The sequence below is a fragment of the Lissotriton helveticus genome, chromosome 2_1, assembly GCF_964261635.1.
Source record: "Lissotriton helveticus chromosome 2_1, aLisHel1.1, whole genome shotgun sequence".
In the NCBI taxonomy this organism is placed as follows: Eukaryota; Metazoa; Chordata; class Amphibia; order Caudata; family Salamandridae; genus Lissotriton; species Lissotriton helveticus.
In genome coordinates, this window is record NC_136059.1 from 1,178,721,456 (window position 1) to 1,178,748,999 (window position 27,544).

The 27,544-nt window shown below is 44.1% G+C and overlaps 1 protein-coding gene across 1 annotated transcript in view; it reads left to right on the plus strand.

Moving 5' to 3' along the window:
- PARM1 (prostate androgen-regulated mucin-like protein 1) overlaps positions 1-27,544 on the plus strand; it is a 460,383-nt gene that overhangs the window by 338,058 nt on the left and 94,781 nt on the right. Inside the window, exon 3 of the mRNA XM_078676043.1 lies at positions 21,088-21,166. Within this exon, the coding sequence (XP_078532169.1) occupies positions 21,088-21,166 (79 nt within the window). The remainder of the gene's footprint in view (positions 1-21,087; positions 21,167-27,544) is intronic.

The window sequence follows — 27,544 nt, forward strand, 5'->3', positions numbered from 1 at the left end:
AAGGGTGGAATGCTAACCCCGTCGCCAGAATTGGCGAGGGGTTAGTATTCCAATTCGTATGACACCTTACTCGACATGTTTTGATAAAGCGATACCAGAGTTGGCATATAACCGCGAGGATTATAATGCACTTAAGAGTATATGGTATGCGATATCATGGAAACGGCTAAGGGATGGATCCCGAAAGCCGCAGACAGGCTCAGCTCATGCCAGAGCACTATCTCACACGATTCCAAGCACTCTGCCTTCAGGATTGTCAAGGCCTGCCATAGGAGTGACTGATAGGAGATCTGTGTGCCCATTTAGGTTTAGATATAGGAATACTATATCTAAAGCAAAGGGTGATTACACCACCTTGCCCCAGCTGTCAAGCAGCCAGTTGTGTCTGATTTGGATGGCCAGCCAGGGGTGGCATAATACATGCTGCAGCCCCTGGTAGGCCCTGGGTACACCTATGCCCTGGGTACCTAAGGTACACTGTACAGGGACTGATAAGGTGACTCAGTATCCAATTAGATATGTACCTAAGGTACATGGAATCCATTTTACAGAGAGAGCAGTAGGCCTGGGGCCCTGAATAGCAGGGGCCCAGGTCAACTAAGTCAGAAAACCAGCAAAACACCAGGCAAAAAGTTGGGGGCAACCATAGTCAGGGATCTACCTTCCTACATAACCCCCCCCAAACGAAAGGAGATAAGGCTATCCTTGACAGGTAAGCCTATATTGCCTAAGTAGCCATATAAGGAAGTACCAGCACTGGCATGGTTACCCCCTATGTCATGGTCCACTAAGCAATCCCTCACCCTAAGGGTATCTGAGGGTCTCCACCATAGGGAATCTCTACCTGTGGAGTGTTTTGGCAAAGTAAAAGGCTGGTGCTGAAATGGAGTACTGAAGTGAGGCTCCACTAATTTTGGGCTCAGATTCCTCCAATCATTTTCCACCATAGAGGCCTTTCTTTCCAAGACTGAGTTGTTTTGGGCTCTCAGGGTCAACCTCTGGCTACCTATAGCTGGAGGTTGGGTCCCTCTGTTTGGCTTACTGGAGGGACAGGTCAGGTTTGGGGCCCTCGGGTCCCAGGTTTGGCTGTGCCCAACAGTGTCCATCTGTGGGAGGTCCCTAACTAAATTTAAGGGGGATCCCTCAGGAGTTGGTTTTATTTTCACCTGGCTAGGACTACTAGCTTCAGTGCCCTTAATCTGCTGATTGGGGAATTCCTTTGGACAGGGGGGACCTTTGGGGCCCAACACTGGCCTCCCTGACCTCTACAGCCCTGGGCTGACTGAGGCAGGGTAGAGAGGGGCAGGTTACCTGCTCCAGACTGGGTCCCACCTTGGAAGGGTCCACTGACATCAGGGGTTCTGCCAGGCTAGGCCTGACTACCTCTGTGGCAGTTTCCTCACAAGGGGTCAGATCAGTTCCCTGAGGAGGCTGATCCTTTCCTAAAGTCTGGTGGGAGGGAGATTTCTCTTCCTCCTCAATGCTCTCTGTCTGAGTGGAGTGATCCATAGTTTCAGGCTTTCCAACACTATCATCTGTCTGAGTTTGAGCTGTGGCCATCACAACTCTCCCAACCTTTTCAGGAGGGGGCTCAGTTTGCGTGTGGGCAGTTACCATTACAGCCTTGACAACCTGTTCTGGGAAGGAAGTTGTCTGAGATTGGGTTGTGACTGGCACAACCCTCCTGACCTGTTCAGGGAGGACATCTTGGACTGGGGCTGTGGCTATCACTGCCACACTAACCTTACCATGGAGGTTCACCATTTTAAAATGGGTTTCTTGCTCTACTTCAGCCCAGGCTGAGAGCTCTAAATCATTCCCCAGTAGGCAATCTACAGGCAAGTTTGGTGACACTGCCACTCTCTTGTGGCCAGTGACACCTCCCCAGCTGAGATTAACCACTGCCATGGGATGATCTCTCTGTACTCCATAAATATTGGTCACCTGGTATGTGGCACCAGGTAAAAGTTGCCTTGAGGGGACTAGACTCTCAGTCACCATGGTGATGCTAGCCCCTGTATCTCTATAGGCCTCAACTTTTATACCATTGATGAGGGGCTCCTGTCTGTACTTGCCCAAAGTGTTGGGACAAGTTGTGAAGTTGGCAAACCCCATGCCAGTCTCACAGACAAGAGTATCTAAGTTTGGGGACCTGGTTAGGCCAGAGTCTCCAGGAACTCCCAAAGTAAATGCACCCAAATTCTTGGGGGCACTCCCACCACCTGGGGGATTACTACTAATAGTAACAGGAGGTTTGGGAATGTTACTTGGGGGTATGTTCTCCTTATTGTTGTTCTTTGGGCAACTGCTGTCAGTTTTCAAATGACCCACCTGTTTACAGGGATAACAATAAGGTTTCTTCTGGGTAGAGGAAGTGTCTTGGGACCCACCCCCATTCTTGGAGTTTTGGGGCCCTAGGGAAGTTTTCTCTGAAGATTTATCCCCACCCTTCTCTTGAGGCTTGGTTGATTCCTTCTTCTGGTCACCACCTTGGTTCTTGGGCCTAATCCTGGTTCTGACCCATTTGTCTGCCCTCTTACCCAATTCCTGTGGAGAGGTCAGATCAGAGTCTACCAGGTGCTGGTGTAATAACTGGTTCTGACAATTATTTAAGACTTGCTCTCTCATAATTAGATTATACAATCCTTTGAAATCAGTAACCTTACTACCCAGTAGCCAGCCTTCCAAAGCCTTAGTGGCACAATCAACAAAGTCAGACCAGTCCTGAGACTGAGTTTTCTGGGTGTCTCTGAACAGCAACCTGTACTGCTCAGTGGTTAAGCCAAACCCATCAACCAGTTCATTTTTCAGGACCTGGTAATTGTTAGCATCCTCAACTCTAGTAGTGAGGAGCTTATCTCTACCTTTGCCATCAAAGGAGAGCCACAGTATAGCTGCCCACTGACTCTGGGGAATGCACTGCACAGTGCAGGCCCTCTCCAAAGCAGCCATCCATTTCTGGATGTCATCCCCTTGCTTAAAGGGGGGCACTATCTTTGTCAGGTATTTAGTATCTAAACCCTTCTCTTTTTCTCTTGGGAGATTGCTGCCACCAGTGGGAACTATCCCACTCATCTGCTGCTCTCTAGCAAAGGCAAGCTTCTCTTTGGCCAGGGCAAGTTCTTCCCTTTCAATCCTCAGAGCAGCCTGTCTCATTCTAGCTTCATGCTCTATTCTCTGGGGGGAAGTCAATATCCTCTGGGGAGAGTTCCTTCTCCTCTGAGAAGAGGCATTAGAGTGCAGAGATCTATTGGAGTCCCTAGAAAGAGATCTATCTCTCCTAACTCCAAGGTTAGGCCCACTGCGGGTCAGTACTGGGGGTCCCCCAGATCCTAGCCCAAGTAAGTCTAAGTTGGCCCTAGTTAGCCTTCTGACTACCTCAAGACCTTTGTCTACCTCATCCCCAGAGAGTTCCTCTTGATCCTCCTCCTCAACTGCATTTGCAGTGTTGGGGAGGTCTGAATCCCCAGAGGTACCCTCTAAGGCTGGCATATTCCCATCTAGCTGAGAAATCTTTCTCGCATCATAAGTCTCTAAGAGACCTATCAGAAAGGGAATGGTGGGGTTAGACCCCTGTTTCAGTTTCCTGGAGGTACACACTTGTCTCATCTCCTGGAAACTGAGAGCTGCATATCTTGAAGTGACCTGTGGAGGGTCAATAACCACAAGGGGGGTCTCAGTAGACTCTCCCTGGGTAGACATGCTTTTCTAGTGAGGTGTAAGTGGTGCACTTACCTACACTATATGTTTGCCTACTGATCCCTTGCTAGAGTTGTAGTTTAGGGTGTGCTAGGCCCTAGGAGCTACAACAGCTGGTTCAGTAGAACTCAGAGTATTCTAAGCTAAGTTATATGTACCTCCGTACTTATGTGATCTTTCAAATGATATTCTTAGGATATGTGTGGTAAAACAACAGCAAGCTCAAATCCCAACCGCTGCTCACCAATGTGAGAAGTTGGCCTGATATGCAGTGCTCACTATTCTAGTGATCACTATGTATCAGTCCAAACAACCCTTATTGATGATTGGTTGTAAGTCAACCTTATAGACCAGCTATCCTAGTAGCATAGATACGAGCAGTCTAAGGCTAAGACTCTAGAGGGCGTGTTAAGCCAGCTGTTTTACCATCACATTACCCCTTGAACACCAAGTGAAAGGACACCACACAAGTTGTTATGAAAAATAAAGTATATTTATTTATAACAAGACTACCCTGGCTCTTTATGAGACAGGGAGCTAAGCACACAACAAAACTCTTACGAAAATACTTTAAGTCGCACAATTTACACAAATGCCCTAGGGGCACGAAAAACCATATACACAGTAAGTGGAATGCGAACTTGCTAGCAGGTAAGTAGTACTTTTCTAGACTCAGGAATCGCTAGGCCTACAATTCTAAACACTGGGATTAGATGCAGGAGGCCTGTGGACGTCGTGTGCAGAGTGGGAACTCTCACGCGTAAGGCGGGAAAAAGTCTATGGAGGCTAGCAGTTGCAAAGTTACTGTTCTCGGGCGAACCCGACTAGGTGGGTCGAAAACAAGAGTGGATCCGAACACTTAGGGTGTTGGACTATGCTGGAGCACCGGAGTACTCAGGTTACCTAGCCCAGGGGCTGCGGCTGCATAGGGTTGAAGTTGCGTCGGAAACCCTCGTTGAAGATCCAGGAGCCTGAAGAAAGAGTTGCTGGCAGGCGGCCAGTGAAGAAAGTTCGGAGTGATCCAAGCCTGGATCAGGGAAGAAGAAACCTGTAAGCAGAGGGGACCAAGTTCTGAATCACTAGCCAGTGATTTGAGTGGGCACCAGGATGGCACCCGACGAAGTCACCTCAGCCAGGTGAGTGGGCGCTGCTGGGCTCTGCAGTCTCTCGGACCAGGAGGCGTTGTCGGCAACCAGGATGGAGGTGCGAGCTGTCCCACGAAGGTTCTTGCTGTCGACGTCGCTGGACCCAGGGTTGGGCAACAAGTCTTGGCAAATGCAAGGCCCACGCGGTGGACCTAAAATGGCGTCTTGAGTGGACCAGGAGGGTCTAGGGTGCTCCTCTGTTGGAGGGGAGCAAGGGCTAGTCTGGAGCAACCAGACCAGCAGTAGTTGTCGTTGTGGAGCGTCGTGAGAGGGCCACTAGCCAACGGGCAAGCGACCTGGACAACGCGGTTGGCAGCAAAGAGCAGAAGGGCCCCACGCAGATCTCGTGGATGCAGGGGGGCTGAACTTCGGTGCTGGAGCTGCTCAGGGTCGGGGCTTCTCTTACCCCAAAGCACTCAGTCGAGGGTCACTCGGGAGTCGTGCTGGACAAGCGTCGTGCAGTTCTGAAGCTGGCCGGTCCCTCGAGGTCTCGTCACACCCACGGATCACAGCTGGGCTGATGATGTAGGTTGAGGTCAGAGGTGCCAGGGAAGCCGGTTCTCGTCGTGCTGGAGCAGTCTTGATCCGAAGGAGAGACTGGCAACAAACCGCGATGCTTGGTTGGTGCCTGCTGCTGCAGGGTGACTACTCCTTAGTCACAAGGGAGAATCTTGGGAAGAAGTCTTGAGTTCCTTTCGTGGAAAGTAGTTTCAGGATTCAAAGATGATCTAATTTGGAAGGGGGCCTGCTCCTACCTTTATCCTGAAAAAGGGGGCTGGCACGCGACTAAGTCCTGCCCTATGGGTGGGACCAGGAGGGGGGTGGTTACACCCCTCTCCTTTGGCGGGCTTTCCCCAGCTCAGGGTCTGGTGTGCCCCTGGAACTGGTTCAAGCTGGCCTATGCACAGTGAGCACCGGGGTGCCACTTGCAGTCACCTTCCTCTAAAGCCCTGCCTACCTAGAATACACAAAACCCTGTCTGGGACGGTGCTGGCACCGCCCCTGGCAGGAAACCCTTTGTCCTTGCCTCCTGCTCTGGGAGGACTCCCAGCAGCAGGAGGGCAGACTTGTGTCTCGGTGGCAGCATCCATTTTGTGGAGCTAAGGCTCTGTCTGACTTTAACCGGGGTTATAGGTTACATACATGTCGTGTCCCTCTAGAAGGGTGGAATGCTAACCCGTCGCCAGAATTGGCGAGGGGTTAGTATTCCAATTCGTATGACACCTTACTCGACATGTTTTGATAAAGCGATACCAGAGTTGGCATATAACCGCGAGGATTATAATGCACTTAAGAGTATATGGTATGCGATATCATGGAAACGGCTAAGGGATGGATCCCGAAAGCCGCAGACAGGCTCAGCTCATGCCAGAGCACTATCTCACATGATTCCAAGCACTCTGCCTTCAGGATTGTCAAGGCCTGCCATAGGAGTGACTGATAGGAGATCTGTGTGCCCATTTAGGTTTAGATATAGGAATACTATATCTAAAGCAAAGGGTGATTACACCACCTTGCCCCAGCTGTCAAGCAGCCAGTTGTGTCTGATTTGGATGGCCAGTCAGGGGTGGCATAATACATGCTGCAGCCCCTGGTAGGCCCTGGGTACACCTATGCCCTGGGTACCTAAGGTACACTGTACAGGGACTGATAAGGTGACTCAGTATCCAATTAGATATGTACCTAAGGTACATGGAATCCATTTTACAGAGAGAGCAGTAGGCCTGGGGCCCTGAATAGCAGGGGCCCAGGTCAACTAAGTCAGAAAACCAGCAAAACACCAGGCAAAAAGTTGGGGGCAACCATAGTCAGGGATCTACCTTCCTACAGGGCCCCTGGTCCGGACTGCATCTCGGCTGATATATACAAACATGACAGTAAGAACTGGATCAAATACATTCATATTATCATAAGCGCCTTGGCCAGAGGTACTCCAATTCCCGAAACTTGGCGTGGGGTGGAAATTATCCCAATATATAAAAAAGGGGACCGCGCCAGTTAAAGCAATTATAAGCCGATAAGCCTAATTGAAACCCTGCAAAAAATCGTGGCTAGACTTGTGCTAGGTAGAGTCAACGAATGGATAATTGACCAGAAGGTACTGTCTACATATCAAGCGGGTTTCTGACCACACGTCAGCACCATTGACCAAGTCTTTTGATTTATGATGATCTATTGGAGGGGGGACCCTATATGCTGCATGAGGCCGGGATGACATCAGAGGTTTTATGATTTATCATTAAATTGCATAAAGCAAATTATGCACAGTTAAGGTGGGGACAACAGGGCGTATTAACTGATCGTTTCCCAGTTAATAGGGGAGTGCGGCAAGGGTGTGTTCTAGCCCCTACCCTATCCTTCCTATTTATAAATAAGGTAATCTCTTACTACACCAACTTTCCATCTGATACTCCAACTCTTGCCGGATCTAGGGTTCCACTTCTAATGTTTGCAGACAATACTCTAATCTTGTCCAAAACACAATCTGGTCTGCAACGTGCCCTAGACAGATATACTGTTTTCTGCAACGACCGTGAACTGGTACTTAACGTAGACAAGACAAAGTTCATGGTGCTGCATAAACACAAAACAATAAAGGGAAGAGTGGTAATGAATAATGCACCTTTGGAACAAACGGATACCTTTACCTACCTAGGAGTAACTATGGGTAGGAGGATGTACTGGAAACACCAGTTAGATTTGCTAGTCCTCAGGCATAATCAGCTAGCAGGAGCTCTACTAAAAGAACACCGACTTTCACATACTAAACCGGTGGGGCCCGCACTAGCTATGTCAGAGCATCCATAATCTATGGTGCAGAGCTCTGGGGATTCGATAACTTATCTCCCCTAGTTGTTGCACAAAACAAGTTCTTACGATCGTTAACCACCCTGCCCCAATCTACTCCTATCAAGCCCCTACTGTTAGACTTAGGTTGTACTCCGTTTGATGAGGAAGTGGTATTTAGGCCCCTATCCTACTGGAGAAGGCTGTGGAAGATACCAGAGCTAGCATCGTATGCCAATGCAGTAATGTATATTAGGAAAGCAGGCATGTCTTCGAAAATTATATGGTTGCAAAAGCTTAAGGGCACATTGCTTGACATGGGCCTTGGCCACCTGTGGGATGACCCAATAGGGAACTCATTTCCTAATAAAAACGAGTACAAAGCACTCTACTGAGACATGACCAGTAGGAAAACTATGTCTCGGGTGAGTAGTAGCTCCCTAACTGGCATTTTTATGGAGCATAAGCTGGTCACAAGAGTAGAAGCTTTTTGGAACTCTTATCACAAGACCAGGTGATAGAAAGTTATATCACCAATTTAGAGTGGGCACTCTTCCGTTGAAATCTTTCATGGCAAAATGGAAAGATGTTCTAGATACTCATTGTCCCACGTGCCCCTCTATGATAGAGACGATAGCTCATGTACTGTTTGTGTGCCCAGCATATATTGGTCCGCGTGACAGGTGGGTTAAGCCGATATGCTCTAATCTTGGCACCGGATTTTATGAGATTGCGAGGCGTATTTTGAAAACTAATACTCACAAAGACATAGCAATTGCCATGGCAAAATTTCTTAGCTGGACCTGGGCATTACGTAGAACAAATCTGGAGGCTGCCACAGTATCCCTCAATCAATCAATCAATTTAAGCTTATAAAGCGCCTGGTTGCACAACCTGTGTGTCCCCGCACTGCGACAAGGTCCCAGCCAAAAGAAAATAAGAAAAAAAATCAGACAATGGAATTATCCGCTGGAAAGAGCCATGTCTTACGTTTTTGTCGAAAGACACTCTCAGATAGTTCCACCGGGAGCTTATTCCAGTAGGATGCTGCAAGGAACCTAAAAGAGCAACTGCCCATCCTGGCTCTTCTAATGGCAGGGATGCGTAATTGACCCATACCACTAGATCTTAACCCTCGGGCGGGGACATACGGGATTAGAAGATTGTGTAGATAGGAGGGACCTTTCTTCTGCAGGATCCAATGACTAAAGCACATGGCCTTAAACAGAACACGTTTCCTCATTGGAAGCCAATGTAGCGATTCAAGAGCCTTGCTAGAGGCTGCTCTCTTGGGAAGGCTTAAAACCAGACGAGCGGCAGCGTTCTGAATGTGCTGGAGTCTCTGAACGCATTTGATGTTAGCCCCCAGGTACAGAACATTCCCATAGTCCAGTCGAGATGTCACAAGGGCATGGACCATTGACTTTCTTGCTGACACTGGGAGAACATCTAAGGTCTTGCGAAGAGTGCGTAGGACCCCCACACAGTTACCCATCACCCGTCTGGTGTGGTTCTCGAAGGACAGTTTGGGGTCCAACCATATCCCTACTGTCTTCTTAATTATGTACATCTGGCTGAGCGGCCCATCTCCATGATAGAATCCTGGGTAAATTGTCTTCTATATGGTTTTATTTCTTTTTAACTCTAAACTATTAAATTATTATGGTTTGGATTTTAATTGTTAGATACATGTTAGGAAAATCTTCGATAATGATGATATTTCATCTTGCACTGAACTGTATGATTTTATGGCATGGATATGGATAACATACCTTTTTATCTTTTGTAATTGATATTTTTTTTCATAGGGAATTTAACTGGTATGTTTCTCTTTTTTATCATTTCTACACTTATGTTTGTATTGTGTCTTTTATGATTGAAATTATCGAATAAAGACTAACTTGAACTGAACTGAAATAGTTTGGGGCTCTTGTCTGCGAGATTACAAGCTTGGCTGAAAGGGTAAATCTAAGATTTTTGTATATACGGGACTTAGTAGAGGAACATAAACAGAGTTACTTGACTACTACTTGTCTCTGGGTAGTGACAGACGTCAGTGTGTTCAGTGCACAGTTCAGTTTGCAGGGACGCACCACCTGTGAAGGGAGTCAGGCATTTCCAGTTTCCTGTCTCAGATGGGTGTAGGTTTCTGTAAGCTACCCTCCCACCCCTCAAGTATTCTCAGTTTAGATCCACAGGAAGACATCTATAGCCTGATTAGCCGTCCAATCTTCCAAGAAAAGAAACAACGACAGAAAACAAGGATCCATGTCAACAGGCCTCCTTATACCCTTCTCCCCAGGAGAACTGCCAGCCGTTTCCTTCTCTGAAAGCCCATGGAGGTACATGAGACTTTTGCTCAGCAGCTTTTTTTTCTGAAATTCCTGTCTTCTATCTTCTACCCTGTTAATAAATTCTATTTCTTCAAACCATAAGCTACATGTAAGATTGTGTCTATGTGCATATACTGTGTCCAGTGTCTGTGTAGTATGGAAAAATTCTCCCATGTATTCTGCATTTCTAGTACTATTTATTTTATTCATGCTCTTTCTAATAGAAAAGTCTGAAGACACTAACTCCACATTCGAATAAAAGTATTGCAAACTCCCTGTCCCATAAAAGAGACTTGTTAGTACACTACAAGAAACACCATATGTTAAAGGTAGGTGATGATAAGTCACCCCTTCTGATACAGACAATGGTAATTGCACGCACACATAACAATCTCTCGCATCCATGGTATCCACATACTCATACAATAATTTTGTGAGTACATTTAATGGAAAATCATTATTGATTTATCATGATGATAAATACTATCATCTTCCATCACTTTATTGGTGTTTGGAACTTCTTTAAAAATGAAATGTTAGTATCTACTTTTTCACTCAACACACCTTTAGTCTTTGTGTTATTCTGACCATTAGTTACCATTAAGACAGGCATAATAACAATTAGTATTAACCATAACACCATTAGTAGTAGTATACTAAATAAGCAAACATTGATACATCTACATTTAAAACTACATTTTTGATGTCCAGCCTCTGCTTTTCTGCCATTTCTAATACAAAACAAAAAAAAGAAAACGCTCAAAAATCTAATCTATAAAAACGTAATCTAGAATTGTGTAAGATCTATCCAAAATAGTGTATCCAGTGTAACTTCATACTTTATGACTTTCTTCTAGACTCCCTCTTTTTCTTTTTTTTTTATCTGGTTTTCTTGTTTTTCAGATTTCTTTTCAATCTTTCAATAAATTGTCAGCTTTTCTTTGCACCTTAATTTTACACAGTTCTTTTAAGGTGGTTCAAAACTGTCTCCTTCACTTTCCCTTGTACCATTGTCTTGTTTGATCTGATCTGAATCCTCAAGTTCTTCTAGCAATATATCCATTCCGGAGCTGTGTACTTTTTATTTGGAACCCATATTCTTCTTGTCTTTCTAACTGTTTCCTCTTCGGATTCACTTTGTTCAACTTGATCTTATACTTCTGTTATTGTCTCTGGTGATTTCTGTTTCAGAGTGTATTTCAGTCTTTTCACTCCTTTTGGGCACACATCACCTTTTCTCGATCTTTTAGCCTGTACTACTTCGTCTGCTTCGTTGTCAAGATCACAAGATCTTTTACTCAGTTCTTTTTCTTGTTGTCGTACTTGCTCTTGATTTCCATTCAACACTTCTCTATTGTCACATTCAACAGCAGTCTTACAAGACCCAGTAGCTGGTGCCCACTTTATCCGACTTTTCTCCTGTTCAAGCACGTGTTCCACACTTTCAGAATCTGCAGCTTCAGACTCTGTTGTTTCACGTTCTACAGCTTCAGGCTCTTCTTGTCTCGCCACCAGTCGCCGTTCTTCTTCTTGTCTTTCAAGTGGACTTGGGACTCTTCTTGTATGACTTGCGTGTATCCTGTTCGGCAAGCCACCACACTTTACTGGTATCGTCGTTACTAGTATGATCTGAAAAGGCCCGTGCCACCTAGGTTCCAAACACGACTTTCTCACATGTTTCTTCACCAGGACTTAAATCATGTGCCTGCTCCTGTTGTGTTGTGGTTGCAATTTCTCTAACCTGATGAGACACAGAATGCACCACATCAGCCAATCCTTTGTAATAATCCAGCACTGGATCATCAGTAATATTCATTAGTTGATTTGCTGGTACAACCGGATGTCTCATTGCTCTTCCCATGATTATTTTGTGTGGGGATAATCCAGTCTTTTTTATCAGGAATGCTTCTTAAACTCATCAACACCAGGGGTATAGCATCTGACCCTTTCAGTGTTATGGATGCACACACTTTAGACAGTCTAGATTTAATAGTGCCATTAATTTGCTCAACCACCCCTGAGGCTTCTGGTCAATAGACAAAATGCTGCGTTTGCTCAATTTGTAATGCTGCACAAATCATCTGAATTATTTCATTATTAAAATGAGTACCTCTATCTGTTTCCAAACAGACTGGAAATCCAAATCTAGGAATAATCTCTCTCAGAACTAGTTTAGCAACAGTTAAGCCATCACTCCTTCTTGTTGGATATTCTTCTACCCAACGAAAAACAGACAAACAACAACCAACACATATTTTAGTCCATTACAAGGAGGGAGCTCAATGAAATCAGCTTGCAACCTTGTGAAAGGTCCAGCTGCCTTTCCAATTGTGCCCCAACTAACAGCTGTTTTTCTCCTTGGATTCTGCTGCTGGCATGTTACACATCTCTGGCACAGACTTTCTGCAATGACCCTAAACTTGGGGTTATACCATGACTGTTTGAAGAGTCTAATCATAGCATTTCTCCCTACATGTGTAATTCCGTGGTAAACCCTAGCCATCTGCGACAGCAAACAATCTGGAATCCCTACTCTGTCATCGGTATACACACATATTTCATCTTCAGGCCTTTTTTTCACAACCTGATTTGATCGAAAGTTCTTTTTCTTCCTCACTAGCTTCTTCCTGCAATTGTCTAATTTCATCCCATGTTTCAACTGAAGAGAACATCAAATGACAATCTGTAATTTTCTTTTCTGATCCTTTGTTAATTGAAACTGAATTTTGCACACAGAAACGCACCACTTGCTCTGCGTATCTGTTTCCACTAGTCACATAATCATTTCCTGATTTATGTGCTGAATATTTGACCACTGCAATCTCTTTGGGCAATTGTGGTGCATTCACCAAATCCTTTACATCTTTACTGTTTCTTATTGGTGAACCTGAGGAAGTCAGAAATCACCATTTTGCATCCACAATTGACCAAAATTATGCACCACCCCAAATACCACATTTACAATCCATAAATAAATATGGTTATTCTCAAATGTTTGCCAATTATAGAGGCCCTGGTCAAAGCGACAAACTCAGAAATTCAGGCCGAATGTATCCCTCTTATACAAGATGCTTCAAGAACCATGGCTGCTGTGCATACAGCATAGGCAGCACGGGAAACACCTCTTTTGTCCCTCAGACAGGAACCATCCACAAACATCACACATTCCTATTCTGACAACGGTACATCTTTTATATCAGACCTTGGTTTCGTGTGCAACCCTGTCACATCCAAACAATCATGATCTTCTTCATCTTTCACTTCTTCACAACTTGAAATCGGCAGCAATGTTGTTAGGTTCAATGTAGTACATCTTGTCACTGTCGCATTTTCAGCACCCAAGATCACACTTTCATACCTAGTCAAACAACTACTTGTCATGTGTTGGGTCCTGGTGCGCGTCAGTAGAATCTCAACAGAATGTGGCACATACACTCTCACTGAATGTCCCATTACAATCGATTCACTCTGCTCCAAACTCGCACAAGTAGCAGCCACTACTTTAAAAAAACTTAGCAACGCTGTAGCCACTAAATCCAAAGTAGCAGAGAAATATGACACTGGACGTTGTTCCATTCCATGAGTCTGTGTCAAGACTGAAAGCGCACACCCATCTTTCTCACAACAGAACAATGCAAACCCTTTACCATAATCTGGCATTCCCAATGCAGGTGCTCGACACAAACTCTCTCGCAATTCCATGAATGCGTTCATACTCTCCTCATCCAACTGGATTGGATCAACCACATCCTTGTGAGTCACCCTCTATAATGGCTTAGCTCTCAATGAGAACCCATTTATCCATTGTCTACAGTATCTAACCATACCCTAAAAAATGTGAACCTCTTTCTACGTTTTGGGAGGTCCCATTTGCAAGATGACAGCAATCCGATCTTGTGATACTTTCCTGACTCCTTTTTCAATTTTGTGTCCCAAATATTGAACCTCTTTCTGACAAAACTGTAATTTTTCTGGTGACACTTTATGCCCACCTTTTGCCAAATGATTCAGTAAAGCAATTGGATCCGTCACACATGTACCACTAGTAGGTCATCAGTATACTGGACCAAAACTGAGTCTTCTGGCATTACTAATGACTCTAGACATTTTTTCAGAATCTGATTAAAAATCGAAGGACTCTCTGTATACCCTTGAGGAACTCTGCACCATGCCAAGACACGGTCTCCGAACTGGAACGCAAATAAATGCTTGCTATCCGGATGTAGGGGTGTCAAGAAAAACAATTGACACAAATCAATCACTGTGAACCACTCCACGTCACAAGGAATTTGATAAAGAATCACTGCTGGATTGGGCACTATCGGACAACAAGGCGCCACTATTTTATTCGCTTTTCTCAAGTCTTGCACAATCCTATATTTCCCACTCGGTTTCTTAATTCCCATTATTGGCGTATTACATGGACTTCCAAGTATTTCTCTCAAAATTCCCTGTTAAATCATCTGTTCAATCACAGGAGTAACTCCTTCTATAGTCTCAGGACTCATCTTATACTGTGATGTTTTTGGAAACTCTGCACCATATTTGTTCAAAATATGTATAGGATCAACACCTTTTATCAATCCAATATCTTTTCCTGAAAATTTCCACACATCAGCTGTCACTGCATCTCTTAATTTAATAGGCAAGTCATTTGCCATAAACAAAAGATATAAATAATTCACTTCTGTTCCTTGCTTTGCCAACATCATTTTAAAAGCAACATCCTCATCTGCTTGGAAAGCAATACCATCCGGTGTACAATAGATAGTACAATTCATCTTGCAGAACAAATCTCTACCTAAAATGTTCACTGGCCTCGAGTCGCACTCCAAAAACCCATGCAAATCTTTGAACCTTCCAATATGGACCTCCATTGCTTTTGTTACTGGAGTCTTAATATGCTTATTTCAAACTCCCACAACTTGGATAGTCTTTCCAGAGAGGGGTAGGTTTGGAATTTCTGCTGTTCTCACAGTAGAACGGGTAGAACCAGTGTCCACAAGAAATGTAATATCATTGCCTTCCACTTTTCCATCCACAAAAGGACCAGACTGATCTGCCTCTAGAGATGTGCCAAGCAAGCACTCTTCCTCCCCCCTAAGGCACCGTCGTTGAGATGAATCTGAATCACTCTCAGAACCTTGCAACCAATATTGCGGAATCATTTGTACATTTTGATTTTTACCAACTTGTTCACTCGTGTGAAATCCAGCATTCGCACTGTATCTCTGTACCTGAGCATTCACATTATTTGGCATAGGTGCTTGAGGCACTTGAACCTGTTGTAACTGTTGTACCTGTGGTGTAACTAACTGTTGCTGCGGCTGCAATTGTTGTTGAATCACAATCACCTCATTCTGCATCTGTTGATTAAAATTTTGAATCATACAATTACCTCCTTGCAAAGCCTTACACTTGTTCCTCCAATGTCCTAACTGACTGCATCTATGACACGGAAATTTCTTTTTCATCTCTTCTTTGTTACCCTTGCCTCTACCTCTTCCTGGTAACTGTATTTGAACAACCCCATTCGTTACAATATTTATAGGAACTTGACTATTTTGAAAATTCTGATTCTGTCCTTTCACCTAAATATTTACTTGCGAACCATCCACAAAATTCTGATTTTTCTGATTTGCCACTTTCACCTGTGCCCACATCACTTTCTCCTTCAATTTCTTATGCCTAGATTCAATATCGTCACTACACTACTTTGCATACCTCAGAATCTCATCAACTGTCATATTTTACCAACAAATCAAATGCTGCTGAATCATATTACTAATCTCAGGCTTCAATCCAAACACAAATTTATACACAAAATGTCCCATAACCTTGTCTGTGATGCTGTCAAAACCAATATACTGTTTGAACACTTGTAAAAGCCTTTCATAATAAGCATGTACTGACTCTTTAGACTCCTGGGTGATTCCATCAATCTTAACCCAATCAGTTTTTTTGGGGGAAATTTTACCCTTCTATAAATTAACCACCTGATTATATTTTCTCATCACCTCTTCTGAGGGTGCTCCAGTCTTAATATCTCTAGGATATTCTTCTTTTGGCCAATCAACTGCAATCTTACACTCAGCTCATAAATCAGCTGGAACTACAATATCAAACAAGCCATCCAAATGAGCGCTGGATAAGTTTTGGTAGCAGAATATTGATGGTTGTTTTGGTTATTTAGGCAAATCAATAATTGATTTAAGGATTTTGATACTAATATGAAGAGTTAGTGTTTTGTTTTTATTTAAGTGGTTTCAAGAAGTACGGGTACGAAGTTGCCTAAAATCCCTGGACGTTATATTAAGCCTATGTGGTAGTCATAGTGTGGAAGGGGAACTACGATGAAAATCATAGTGTAGAGAAATACTACACTGGAAGTTCTTTGCCTGCTGTTGTAATATCACGTGGCAAAAGGCTGTTGATGTTATTTTAGGGATTTACTCTGTTGTAAGGAGAGTGTATGTAATAGTGGAAAGTCCACTTCCGAGACGTCGGCCTTATCCCTAGAGGAGTACTAAGACCTCTTTCACTTGTTTGAGGGTGGAGTAGCGCTAGTCGTTATTTTACTGGAAGCTAAAGAGAATCCTATTGAGTAATTGAACTATGTCTTTACTAGTGGAGCAGACAAAGTCGCTGTTTTGTGTCGTTTCTAATAAAAATTTAGCTAGAAGTATTTTGTTTTACATTGCTGTATTATAATTGTGAAAGGAGGGTCAGTAGCAGGAGTTATACTGACGTCACAAAAAGCTGCACTGGCATTGGTCAGAGTACTGGGTGTGTATTGTGCTCTGATTAGTTGGATGGTATAAGTCGCGCTGGTATTGGACGAGCGTGGCCCATAACCCAGAGGTCGATGGATCGAAACCATCCTCTGCTACCAAAACTGATCCTGACTCAACAAAGCTCCTTTGCACTGGCTAAGATAATCAGTGAATTTTCTAAAGACTATACCAACTTACCAATCTCCATTATTATGTTTTCGTAATTTACCAATTATGGCGATGTAATCTTTGTATTGTTGATTATATAGACAAATCAATACTCATGAATACAATACTCTAATAAAGACAGACTCATTTTTATATTTATCATTTGTATCTAAATAATGTAAATAGATGCTCATCAAGTACATAAATTCAGCACCAGTTATAGACTATCTCAAAGCACACAACATCAGATGAGAAAATGACAAATTCATAATCAATGACAATGCATTAAGGAGTGGATAGGAGAAAACACAAAAGATTCAGAAATAAAATACATTTGCAACAATTATGCAAATTCAGATATCAGGCAGTACTAACCCAATAAGGAAACACTGTCTCCTGGCCAGGGTAAACAGCAAAGTTCTTTCAAGAAGATTTGAAGAGACAAAGACTAAGTCAGGAAACACAGGAGAAACAGGAAACCGACGACATGCAACAATCTCACCCCAACAGTCAGCAAAATGTCTGTCCAAACACCCCTCCCTCTGGGCACCTCAATTATACCCTAAAACCCAAAGTCTAACCCACAGAAGTATCTAACTTAGGTCATGTTCCACATTTGATTGGTTTAGGAAGGGGGTGAACTGTCACACCACTCTCTACACACACCTAGGTTTTAAAGACTTCTTTGTTTTAGTCATCCATAAAGACATCAACTTTCTCCTCAGGAAATAGGGTCCAATACTCTATCGCTTGTTTCCTCTTCTCCAGCAGTCATCTTTTACAACGTATTTATTTTCTTGTTGAGCGCCTCTCTGCAGAGTAAGCTACCCTCCACGTTCATAACATTGTTCTTTTCATTCGGATCTTGGCAGGCACTCAGGGTTTGAAGGACAAGTCAGGTTCATCTTTCCCTCTTGCTCACATTTCAATTTTCTAGGATTTAACCTTCAGCACTACTGACTTTCTTAACCCTTTATCTGTCATGCAAAACAAAACCCATGCTTGTTTCTACAATGAATAAAACACAAACATTTATTCTTATTTGAAATGCATTTTTCTCCGCATCAACACAAATGCTGCATTTTATCCCAGCGCAAACTCATGTTAATGTTCGCATTACTGCTGGTATTAATAACGTGCACTAAAGCAGCATTAGTCTTTTTTAATTTTTCATTAGCCAGAAGCATTTTTGCGGCCTACTTCAGTAGTTTAGTTTTGCGCTTGCGCAGAAGCATTTTCCCATGTTCTCGTTTATTTTTCACTGCACACAGTTAGTAAATGTTACAGAGGGTTCAATCCAAGCAGGTTTTTATTTTACGCAAAACCCTGCTCCATCAAACATACACAGCAGTATTCTGTATTGCTACCTGTCATTAGCAATTCAACACTCCCCAGCAGGAGTTGTTAGAAATGTTAAGATATGGAGTTAGTACAATATTAGTAAATGGAGGATTTTCTAAATTGTACATTAGGTCTCCACAGAAATGTTTATGTAGAAAACGGTTGGCACATGAATGTATTAAAGACTTCTATTATAGCTACTCCTTTTATGTTTTGTACATTATATCCATATTCACAACATGAGGTGGAAGTTTGTAATCTACTGAAAACTTAAAGTTAATCTGTGTAATTTACTCTATAGGGCCTGATTTGCCATGGTATTTATAGTTATTACAGCGCAGTGTGAAATGACATCATAATATTGACTTAATTTGTACATTTACTGCCTTTAAGGTTTTGTGGTGCTGCCTCTATTGACTCCCACTAACATTAACTCCATTAGCTTTAATTTTTGAGGGAATGTCATTAGTATTTTAACTGTAATTTTATAGTAATTGAATACTTGCTAACTTACTTAGGCACCCTGCTTGCTATTGTGAACTAGGCACTTAGCCTGCTCTCTCTCTCCCCTGTCCTTTTTGGATGGTGAAAGAGGCATAGATAGGACAGCTGTCTTTTTTTTCCTCGGTGCAATAGAAAAATATGCAGCGAAGGAGGCATCACCTTTCTCTGAGCTTACTTGTTCTGACAAATTCCAAAGGCCAAAAAGGACTGGGCAGCTGCCAAAGTCCCCATTACCTGGTTCCTGTTGATAACACTGTGCTGGGGCAACTGTCATTCTCTTTGGGCTGCAACATTTTCCAGTCCTCTGAGAATTGAGGAGCAGATAGGTCCCAACACCTGCCTTGGACCTTTTTCAAGCTCCTCTTTTGGAGGGTGAACAGGACCTGGGGCTTCCGACAGATGGTTTAGTGCCCTGCTTTCAATGCATGTAGGACAGATGCCACCTAAACCAGCCCTCCTCTGGCCAAGGAAGACTGGTATATCAGGCACCTGCCTTGCCAACCAGGGGCTGTATTACCGGAGTGCCCAGGGGGCGCAACGGGCATTTGCGCCCACTTTGCGCGCGCCCGGCCACTCTGGTATTACAAAAGAGGCCTCAGATGCTTGTGCGTCCCCTTCTGTAATACTGATAGCGTGGGCATACATAAAGCACCAGCGCTATAATCAGAGGGCATTCCCTCATTTGCGTGGGGGCGTGGCCCCATGCAAATGAAGGAATCCCTTGCCTCTGCACCTGTGTCATATTACAGCTGCGGGCGCAGAGGCAAAGAAGCTGTCAGGAGGCACCTAAAAGATGGCTCTCTATCAGTGCGCCCCTTGAAAGCAACCTTCGGGAGGGAAGAAAGACATCCCCTTGCAGGTGTGTGAAGTCACTCACTGCACCTGCCTGCAAGGGGATCTCTAATCCCCCTTCAAAGTGCAGGTGGGTTGCCGCCTGCACTGTGAAACTTCAAGCTTCAAAGCAGCTGCTCCTTTTTACAGCTGAATGAGCTGCTATGGGGGTAGCGCAAGTACGTGGCTGCCCTGGGGGCAGCGCATACATTACAATGCAGCACATTTTCCTGGTTAGTGCTAAGCAGTGATAACCAGGAAAATGTGCCCATACTGCAATATGGCCCCAGTTGTCTGTGTATTGATCTACGGGTGACTATGTTTTGCAACAAGGTATCTGTTGGTATGATTATAATCATGTGTATCTGAAGGTGTGTGTGTTTTCAAAGTGGGATGGCATTCCTGAGTGTCCAATGGTGAGGATAGGTGCCAGATCATGTCCAGAGCTGTTTGAACATGTGTATGTGTATTTCATGTTGTGTCTAATGTCTGATTGTTTATATGGCTGTTTGGTGTGGGCTTGGGAAATATGCAGTGTGTGACGATATCCAGCGGTGACTCCTCTGCTATGGCGGAGGAGCGTTGCCCCCCTGCTGCTTTGCGGGCGGGACTGCTCTGCTCCCGGAGCAGGGTAGGGGAAGAGGGGTTTGCCCACTTTTAAGTGCGCAATGATTGTTTGGTCAGCCCTCTATCACTTTCCCCATTCTCCATGCAGGCTAAATTACAGCCTGCATGGAGAACAAGGCCAGGCCCCCATTCCCTGGTTGAGTGTCGAACCAGGATGCTCAAAACCTTGCAGGGTTGTGATTGGTCAGTGTGGCCTGCTTCCTGTTTCTCGAGTTCCACAAGGAGAACAGGAGCAGAGATGCGCGACCCGGCGCAAAGGTACGTGTGTTGTTTTTAAAAATGTTTTTTATTGTTATATGCATAAAGCCACTCCCCCCACGTGACCCGCCTGCCCGCCACCCGTGAGCCATGCCGGCCGCCACTGGTGATATCTCTTGTCAAGGATGGATGTTTGTTGACATCTATGGGTGTCTCTTGACACAAACGTGTTTTAGTTGCAGTTATGTGAGTCAGTGTCTGAAGCATGCATATTAGTTTGATAGTAACCTTGTGTCTTTCTTCGGTATCAGCTTAGAAGCAAGCTTTCTGACTGTATTCTATATACTATACTACAATAATGGTATAATGTAGCCATTATACTATTTGCATATTGCATGTCATAGCTGAAGTAATTAATGTACTTATTGCTTGATTTGTGCTTCTTCTACGATAAGTAAAACCCTGAAAAATCAACATGTCCATGGTTATTAATGAACAGTAAACAATAGCACTTTTTGTTGCAGCGCAGTTGATAATTTGAAGATTACGTCACTTATTGTCTGTGATATTAAGAATGATGCATTAAGATAAACTACTACTTTCAATGTATGTAATAAAAAGTACCTATGTATACATAAGCCAGGGCTATACCCACAGAATCTGCTCTCTTTTCTTTTGTAGGAAGCATTGCAGCCATTACAGTGACAGTCATCATTGTTGTGCTATTGGTATTTGGAGGGGCTGCATACCTAAAAATCAGGTAAGAATTATTACGTTTACCCAACATTCTCTCTTGTCTATTACTTTAAGTGTGTTTCTTCCACCCAGTGTCATTGTAATGATTTTGCTGGGCTGAGCAAATCACACTTTAGGGGCGCCTGTTTGAATACAATTTGAATTTTATGATAATTGTCCTGCTAATTCACACCCACATGATGCCAACAATATTACATTATATATTAAACTTTGTTGAACTATGTATTGCCTGGGGCGTCAAAATCCTTAAGGTGGTACTGGGTAGGAGGTAACAAAATAGAACAGACAGAGGTAAAAGTGAAAGAAAGGGGGCCCTTGGAAAGTGAGGGCCCTGGACAATTGCCCATGCCTTAAAATGCCTCTGCACCAAGCAAGCGATGTGTTTACCCCCCCCCAAACAAGTAAAAGAGACAGGGTAGACCAAGTGTCCTATTGCAGAAATGTTGTACTGGTGTACAACAAAATGGAAGCTCGCTTAGCCGACTTTATACACGTTGTTCTCTGTGTAATAGGAAGGGCCAGACAGTATTCGCACACTAGTTGAGCTGTGATTAGTCTATAGATGATAAGAATCAGAGAAAATGCGTCTTTACTTCTCTTAAGGGTAAAGATGATACTGGCCTTGTAACAAAACCAATTAATTGCATACGTAGAAAATTGTGTGGTGAGTGAGTGAGAGCATCCCTGTAGTTACGATTAAGTCACAGTTGCTATTAACAACCCGTTTCCTGATAACTTTGGGGTTGTGTGATGACTATCCATGAAACGTTCAAAAAGAAAAGTTCATCCAATTTGGGTTCGTTATTAGGGGTGGAGTAGCACACGTCTATTTAGGTTTGGCAGCAGAAGGTTGGTCCAGAAAAAAAGGAGGGGGTCCAATATGTGACATTTCCCAACTTAAATCCCATACTAATCCTTGCTATCTGCAACAGAAAAATGTATTGAACGGAATTACAACTAAGTGGGAAATAAACGAGAACTTAACTCAAGGATGTGCCTTTGTGTGGTTTGTTGTAAATCCGCTCAATACTTTGAGCAATTAGCATTACAAAAATATTTTTGTGGGCTTGAAAGGGTTTAAAAGTTAGAGATACCTGAACAAGTAGTATGCAAACTGTCCTTGTCCTCAGATTCGAGGACAATTTGCAGGTCTAACTTTAATTTGGACGAGGGATCTTCTTCTCTCGTCATCTCTTGCGGGACCGCAAACTCTAAGTCAGGTTCCTAGACCAGAAGACTCTTCTTGCTTGGCTGCATGAAACACCTTTCTCTTGTAGTCTCAATTGTTCATGCTAAATAAAACCTTCAAATGAAATAAATGATTGGACATGGGGCACAGGTACCATATCCTCAAGTGAAAAATGAAAAGCTGCATAAGGTTGCACGGTGGGAATATTCGTACACCCAGGTCATGGTTGAGCCCCTCAGTTTCCCCTGAAACTTTGATTGGGGCAAAAGTGTTGTTCATATCTTGTGGTTCACGAACACTGGCAGGCACTATATGCTTGTGCTCTTGCTCAGTATGCCAGGCTCTCAGTACTGAAACCGTCGATAATAAACGCTATGGTGAGAGGATGTGGCCTAAGGTCCAGAGCGGCTGACCTTGAAGCTGGGGAACCAGATTCGAATCTGGCGGGAGGCTCAAACATCCTATGATTCTGAGAAAATGACAATCTCCCACTGCATAAAAAATGAATGTGTCCTTCTGTAATGCAACTGGTGCTCGTGTAAAGCGCTCTGATACCTTGGGGTCGAGTTTGCGCTATATAAAACTGCAAAAAAAAAATGGACCTGTGTTGAGTCCCCTTCCAAAGTCTATGGTCTCCATACTCAGACTGCAATCTATAAAACCTTTGGACCTTCTGTAGCCCGCAGCCTAGGTACCAAAAACACAGACTATGACTATTTTCTCGTTTCAAGTCCATAGGACTAAAATAAAGTGTGAGGACTCTTAGCACATTCAGCTGCCATTTAAAAATTATATTATGTCCTAATTAAATTGTCCATTTAGGTGTGGGACTGCATTGTATTCAACTTTTGGGGGCGTTCAAAATGAGGTTAACTTTTTGTAAAATGCACTGAGTCCACTGTCTCAAATGCAAGTCTGCAGATCAGACATGCCTAGTAACAAGGGCAGGACTTCCTCTGAAGTCTGCATACTTGTAAAGGAGTCTGCTGACTTTCATATTTTAAAGAGTATTCGGAGCTTTTCACTGGTTGGAAGTTCGGATAATCTTTCATCACATCAAAAGGTGCCTTTTTTTCATGGCTACTGGGAGCACATCCACCATTTTGTGAAAAGCAAGAAACCTGAACAGACGGAACTGTTATGCACAGCTACTTTTGGGAAGGTACTATGGCAAAAAAAACAGGATGAGATCTTTAGACTATCCGTTACTGCTTAAGAAAAAGTAGTAATATGATTCGGGAGAGTGAAGAGGTGAAGAAACAACAAAGATTCATGTTTGTGGGAGTTCTTCACACACCCCCGGTCAAGAAAATACCCAATGCAAGAAGGTCCCTTGCAAACTATGTAACAACAAGCATTGGCATAGCCAATAGGTCTCGCCTTTGGGACCTCATAAGTGTATAGCCATGCAACGGCTGATGTTGTTGCACCAAGGATATTGTGCTGTATTACTCAATACTTATAGGGTCCCAAAAGCGAGACCTATTGGCTATGCCAATGCTTTTTTTGATATAGGCATTAAAATGGCACTGCGTTCAGAATAAGACACCCATGTAACAAATCGCTGTTACGCCTGTGTATACTAGGCTCTACCTAATAGTATCATAAAGATATACACTCCAGGGATTTAGGTCGTGAAAGAAGTATGTTGCGTGTTGCTTGCCTAGCTGTGCTACACGAGACACAGGCCAACGCAGACGTGTGCCGCTGAGCCAGACCCCAGGAATTTCAAGCTGAGTAATCACACCCTGAACCCTCACCGACATAACGGCCTAGGAAGAGTGTTCAATCGAGAGGACCTGCTTACATACTTCACAAGTCTGCATCTATGACAGACTAGCGCCTTGCTTTGCCCGCTGCAGTTCAGTTTATGCAGCAGCTGTGTGCAGGGCGGTAGTGCCTTCATACGCATGTCTCGTTTGTTATGTGTGTATGCGATCAGCCTGGAAGGAACTCCCCCCGAGGAGTGCGTGAGTGGTGTAGTATCGCCATGGACATAAAGACAACACCGACAAGTGCATATGGTAAGGAGCTTTTATTCTTCTCTTACTTGTCGCATTACTTTCCTACTCCTAACTAACTTGTGTCCCTCCAAACTCCTCCTTTTCTGCCTCCCCGTTCTCCTCCCACTTTTATCTTCCGTGCTGGTCCTAATGCCCTGCACGTTTTGCAATATTACAAGGGGGGGAGGGCATCCCCTCCAGAGCACACAGACAGACACTCCTTTCATCAGGAGCTACACAGGCTGAGGCCAACATATCCCACCCTATCATTACACCAGCCTTTTGTCTGCTCTGAAGGGCGGTTCAACAGCCCTGATGGCTGTGTTTTTATGGCCCAGTGGAGGCGCTGGCGCCGGCTTTGTGCACCAGGAATGGCGGAGAGCGCTGCACTGCACTCGGCTGGTCATTCTCCTCCGGGGTCAGCCGAGAGCGCAAGCTAACTGTGCATATCTCAAGCACGGCGCTGCACACACAGTGACTCTGCAAACAAGCTCGGGAGGCCGTGCCTGCGCAAGCAACACTCCATACGGCACTCCCGGACCACCGCAGCATTGTTCATCATCACCCTCACACCGATGAGGAGCCGGGGGACATTATGGCGGGTTCGAAGTGGGAAGGGTAACAGTTTGCTGTTAACACAATAGTATCTCCTTCTGCCAGAACCACATGTGGCATCACCACCTCCACCAATCAAAGGAGGAGCCTAGGCCGTGGACGTGGCTACAGCCAGTCGTTGACTATATGCCTCAAGGTGACATATAAACGCTACACAAAACATCTAACCCAAAACACATTAGAGGCCAAGTGACATAAAATCACGGAGCCCACAGATATTTCCTAATTACGAGAGACCTTTTTGAGAGTTCAACACTCAGTTATCAGACCATGTTATTGTTCAGAGTAATAGTAACGTTTGTATATAGCGCCTTTCTCCTTAACACTGTCAATGAGAGGTGTTGTTATTGGTATGCACTGGGCCGTTCTAGGATTCACACTTGTTATTATCAACTCACCCATGCACTTTTTTTGTCCGGTGAGCTTTCAACTCACTGAGCCACCCAGACAGAGACGGGTAGCATTCAGACCTGAGTGACCAGTATCATTTAGATTTACTCTGAGCCGTTTCATGCTAGCCCCGAGGCTTTTGAATTGGACAACAGCCCTCTATGACTCCGGTGACCTTTCACATCCGAACAAACGCTGAGATGCCCGAGGCCTTTCAGGAGAGGCGCTGAGCTTCTTCAGAGAGCCCTTGAACATAAAAAGGTTGCTTTACAGATATGGGGCTGTCCCTATTTCTGCCGGCCCTCTCTGAAAACCGGAACACTTGCTGAATTTATTGGAATTTGCCAGGAAAGATGTGAAAACCTGGGTGTGCACCAGAAAATACGGGACACCGGGTTACGGCCATCCCACTTTTAAGGTGACATTTGGAACACTGGCTGTATGAACGCGAATGCCCCCACCCAAGCACACCAAGAGTATACACCAGAACAACCCGGCTCGCGTTTGCGTTTTTTTGGCAGTGACCGAGGGCCGAGTCTGACTCGGTCCTGTCTGCACACAGATGGGCTAGGAAACCTGGCACAGGACACCCGACACCTGCGCTTCACAGTGCTAATCAAACATGGACAGGGGACTATTGCCCCGATATTGTTCCAGACACCCTGCACTTGGATCCTATGCAGTACGGTGTGGCCTCGTTTTGAAATTGCACATTCATGTTCGTCCCTGTTTCCTCTCAGACGCTTGGCGATGGGCAGGGTTTGTGTGCCCGGTGTTTGGCCCTGGTTGAGTTGGGGTGGAGGAGAGCCAGAGAAGCCCCCAAGAAACTTTGGAGGCAATAACAGTGAAAGTAGTTGGAGAGATGCGACCTCTTGTAAGGAAGGAACCGCAGCGCTACTTAACACAAGAGCTCGCCATAACGTAGACTTTTATCTTTTAGGTCTGCTTTCCTTCAGAAGTATAAGGTTTCTTATCTTTATGGGGCCATGTGTTTGGCCCCATAAAGATAAGAAACCTTTTACGCCAGAAGGAAGGCAGACAAGCCTGTCCAAGTGGGACGGCTCAAAAAGAGAAAAGTCTACGTCACCAAAAGCTCTTTCCCAATGGCTGGCCATCGTTTAGCATAAACGGTGACGCCAGCCAATTGGAAAGAGGGGCGGGTCTTAAAGCCTGATACTGACGCTCACGCTAAAACAAAATCTCGCCAGCGAGACTGCGCATGTGCACAGCCTATGCTAGCGAGACCTAAAAAGATAAGCAGGGGACGGAGATACCTCTAGTGATTCTCGACTTCGACAATTCAGTGACACCTGAAACTTGTAAATTAGTATGTATGGTTCCTGGAGAGGCAGAAAAAAGAAAACACCAGAGCTTCAGGAATCGGAGAAACCTCAGAATGTTCCCCAACAGGTTATGCAAGATGCAGAACAAAGCATAATTTCACTACACTGCAGAGAGAGCAAAACCGATGTCTGTGATGGGGAAAAGAATCCCAGGATGGGAAATCCACTGATGGAAGACGATTACAGCAAATTCCATCAATAAGGAAAACAAATGGTTTTAAAAAAATGAAGTGGCTGTTTGTCACTAAAGTTGCAAAGAAAAAACTGTTATCCCACAAAAATCACAAAAAGACCATAAAATCCACAATCCCATCCCCAAATAGGCTACAAGCAAAACAGTCACAAATGCCTAACCCCTACAGTGCTGTCCCCAGTGGATTGGCCGAAGTTTGTAGGCCAGGCCCTGGTGAAAAATACAGCTGGATATGGTTTAAGGACGTGTGCAGTGATGAAGGGAATGATTTCAAAGAAGTTCGATGTAGTGTATCAGGTGAAAACAGAAAGTTTCTGAAAACATATCAGTAAAAATAAAGTTATGGTTAGGATTGGATATAACACCTTAACTTAAGTAAAAAAACTTCTTAAATTAATTTGAAAAAATACAGTTAAAGTTTAGTTAAAGTTATATGTCAAACAAAATGTTTACAAATTCAGTTAAAGTACAGTCAAAGTTATAAATTAAACACCAAACAAAACACTGACACATTTCAATATTGGATGGCCTTGCAACCCATAACTCCCAAAACACCCATGGAACCCATGGCCTACAGTCTAAATTCAATTCTTATAACCTCACAATACTTATACTAATAGGTAAGAGCACCTTAAAGCACAGCAACATT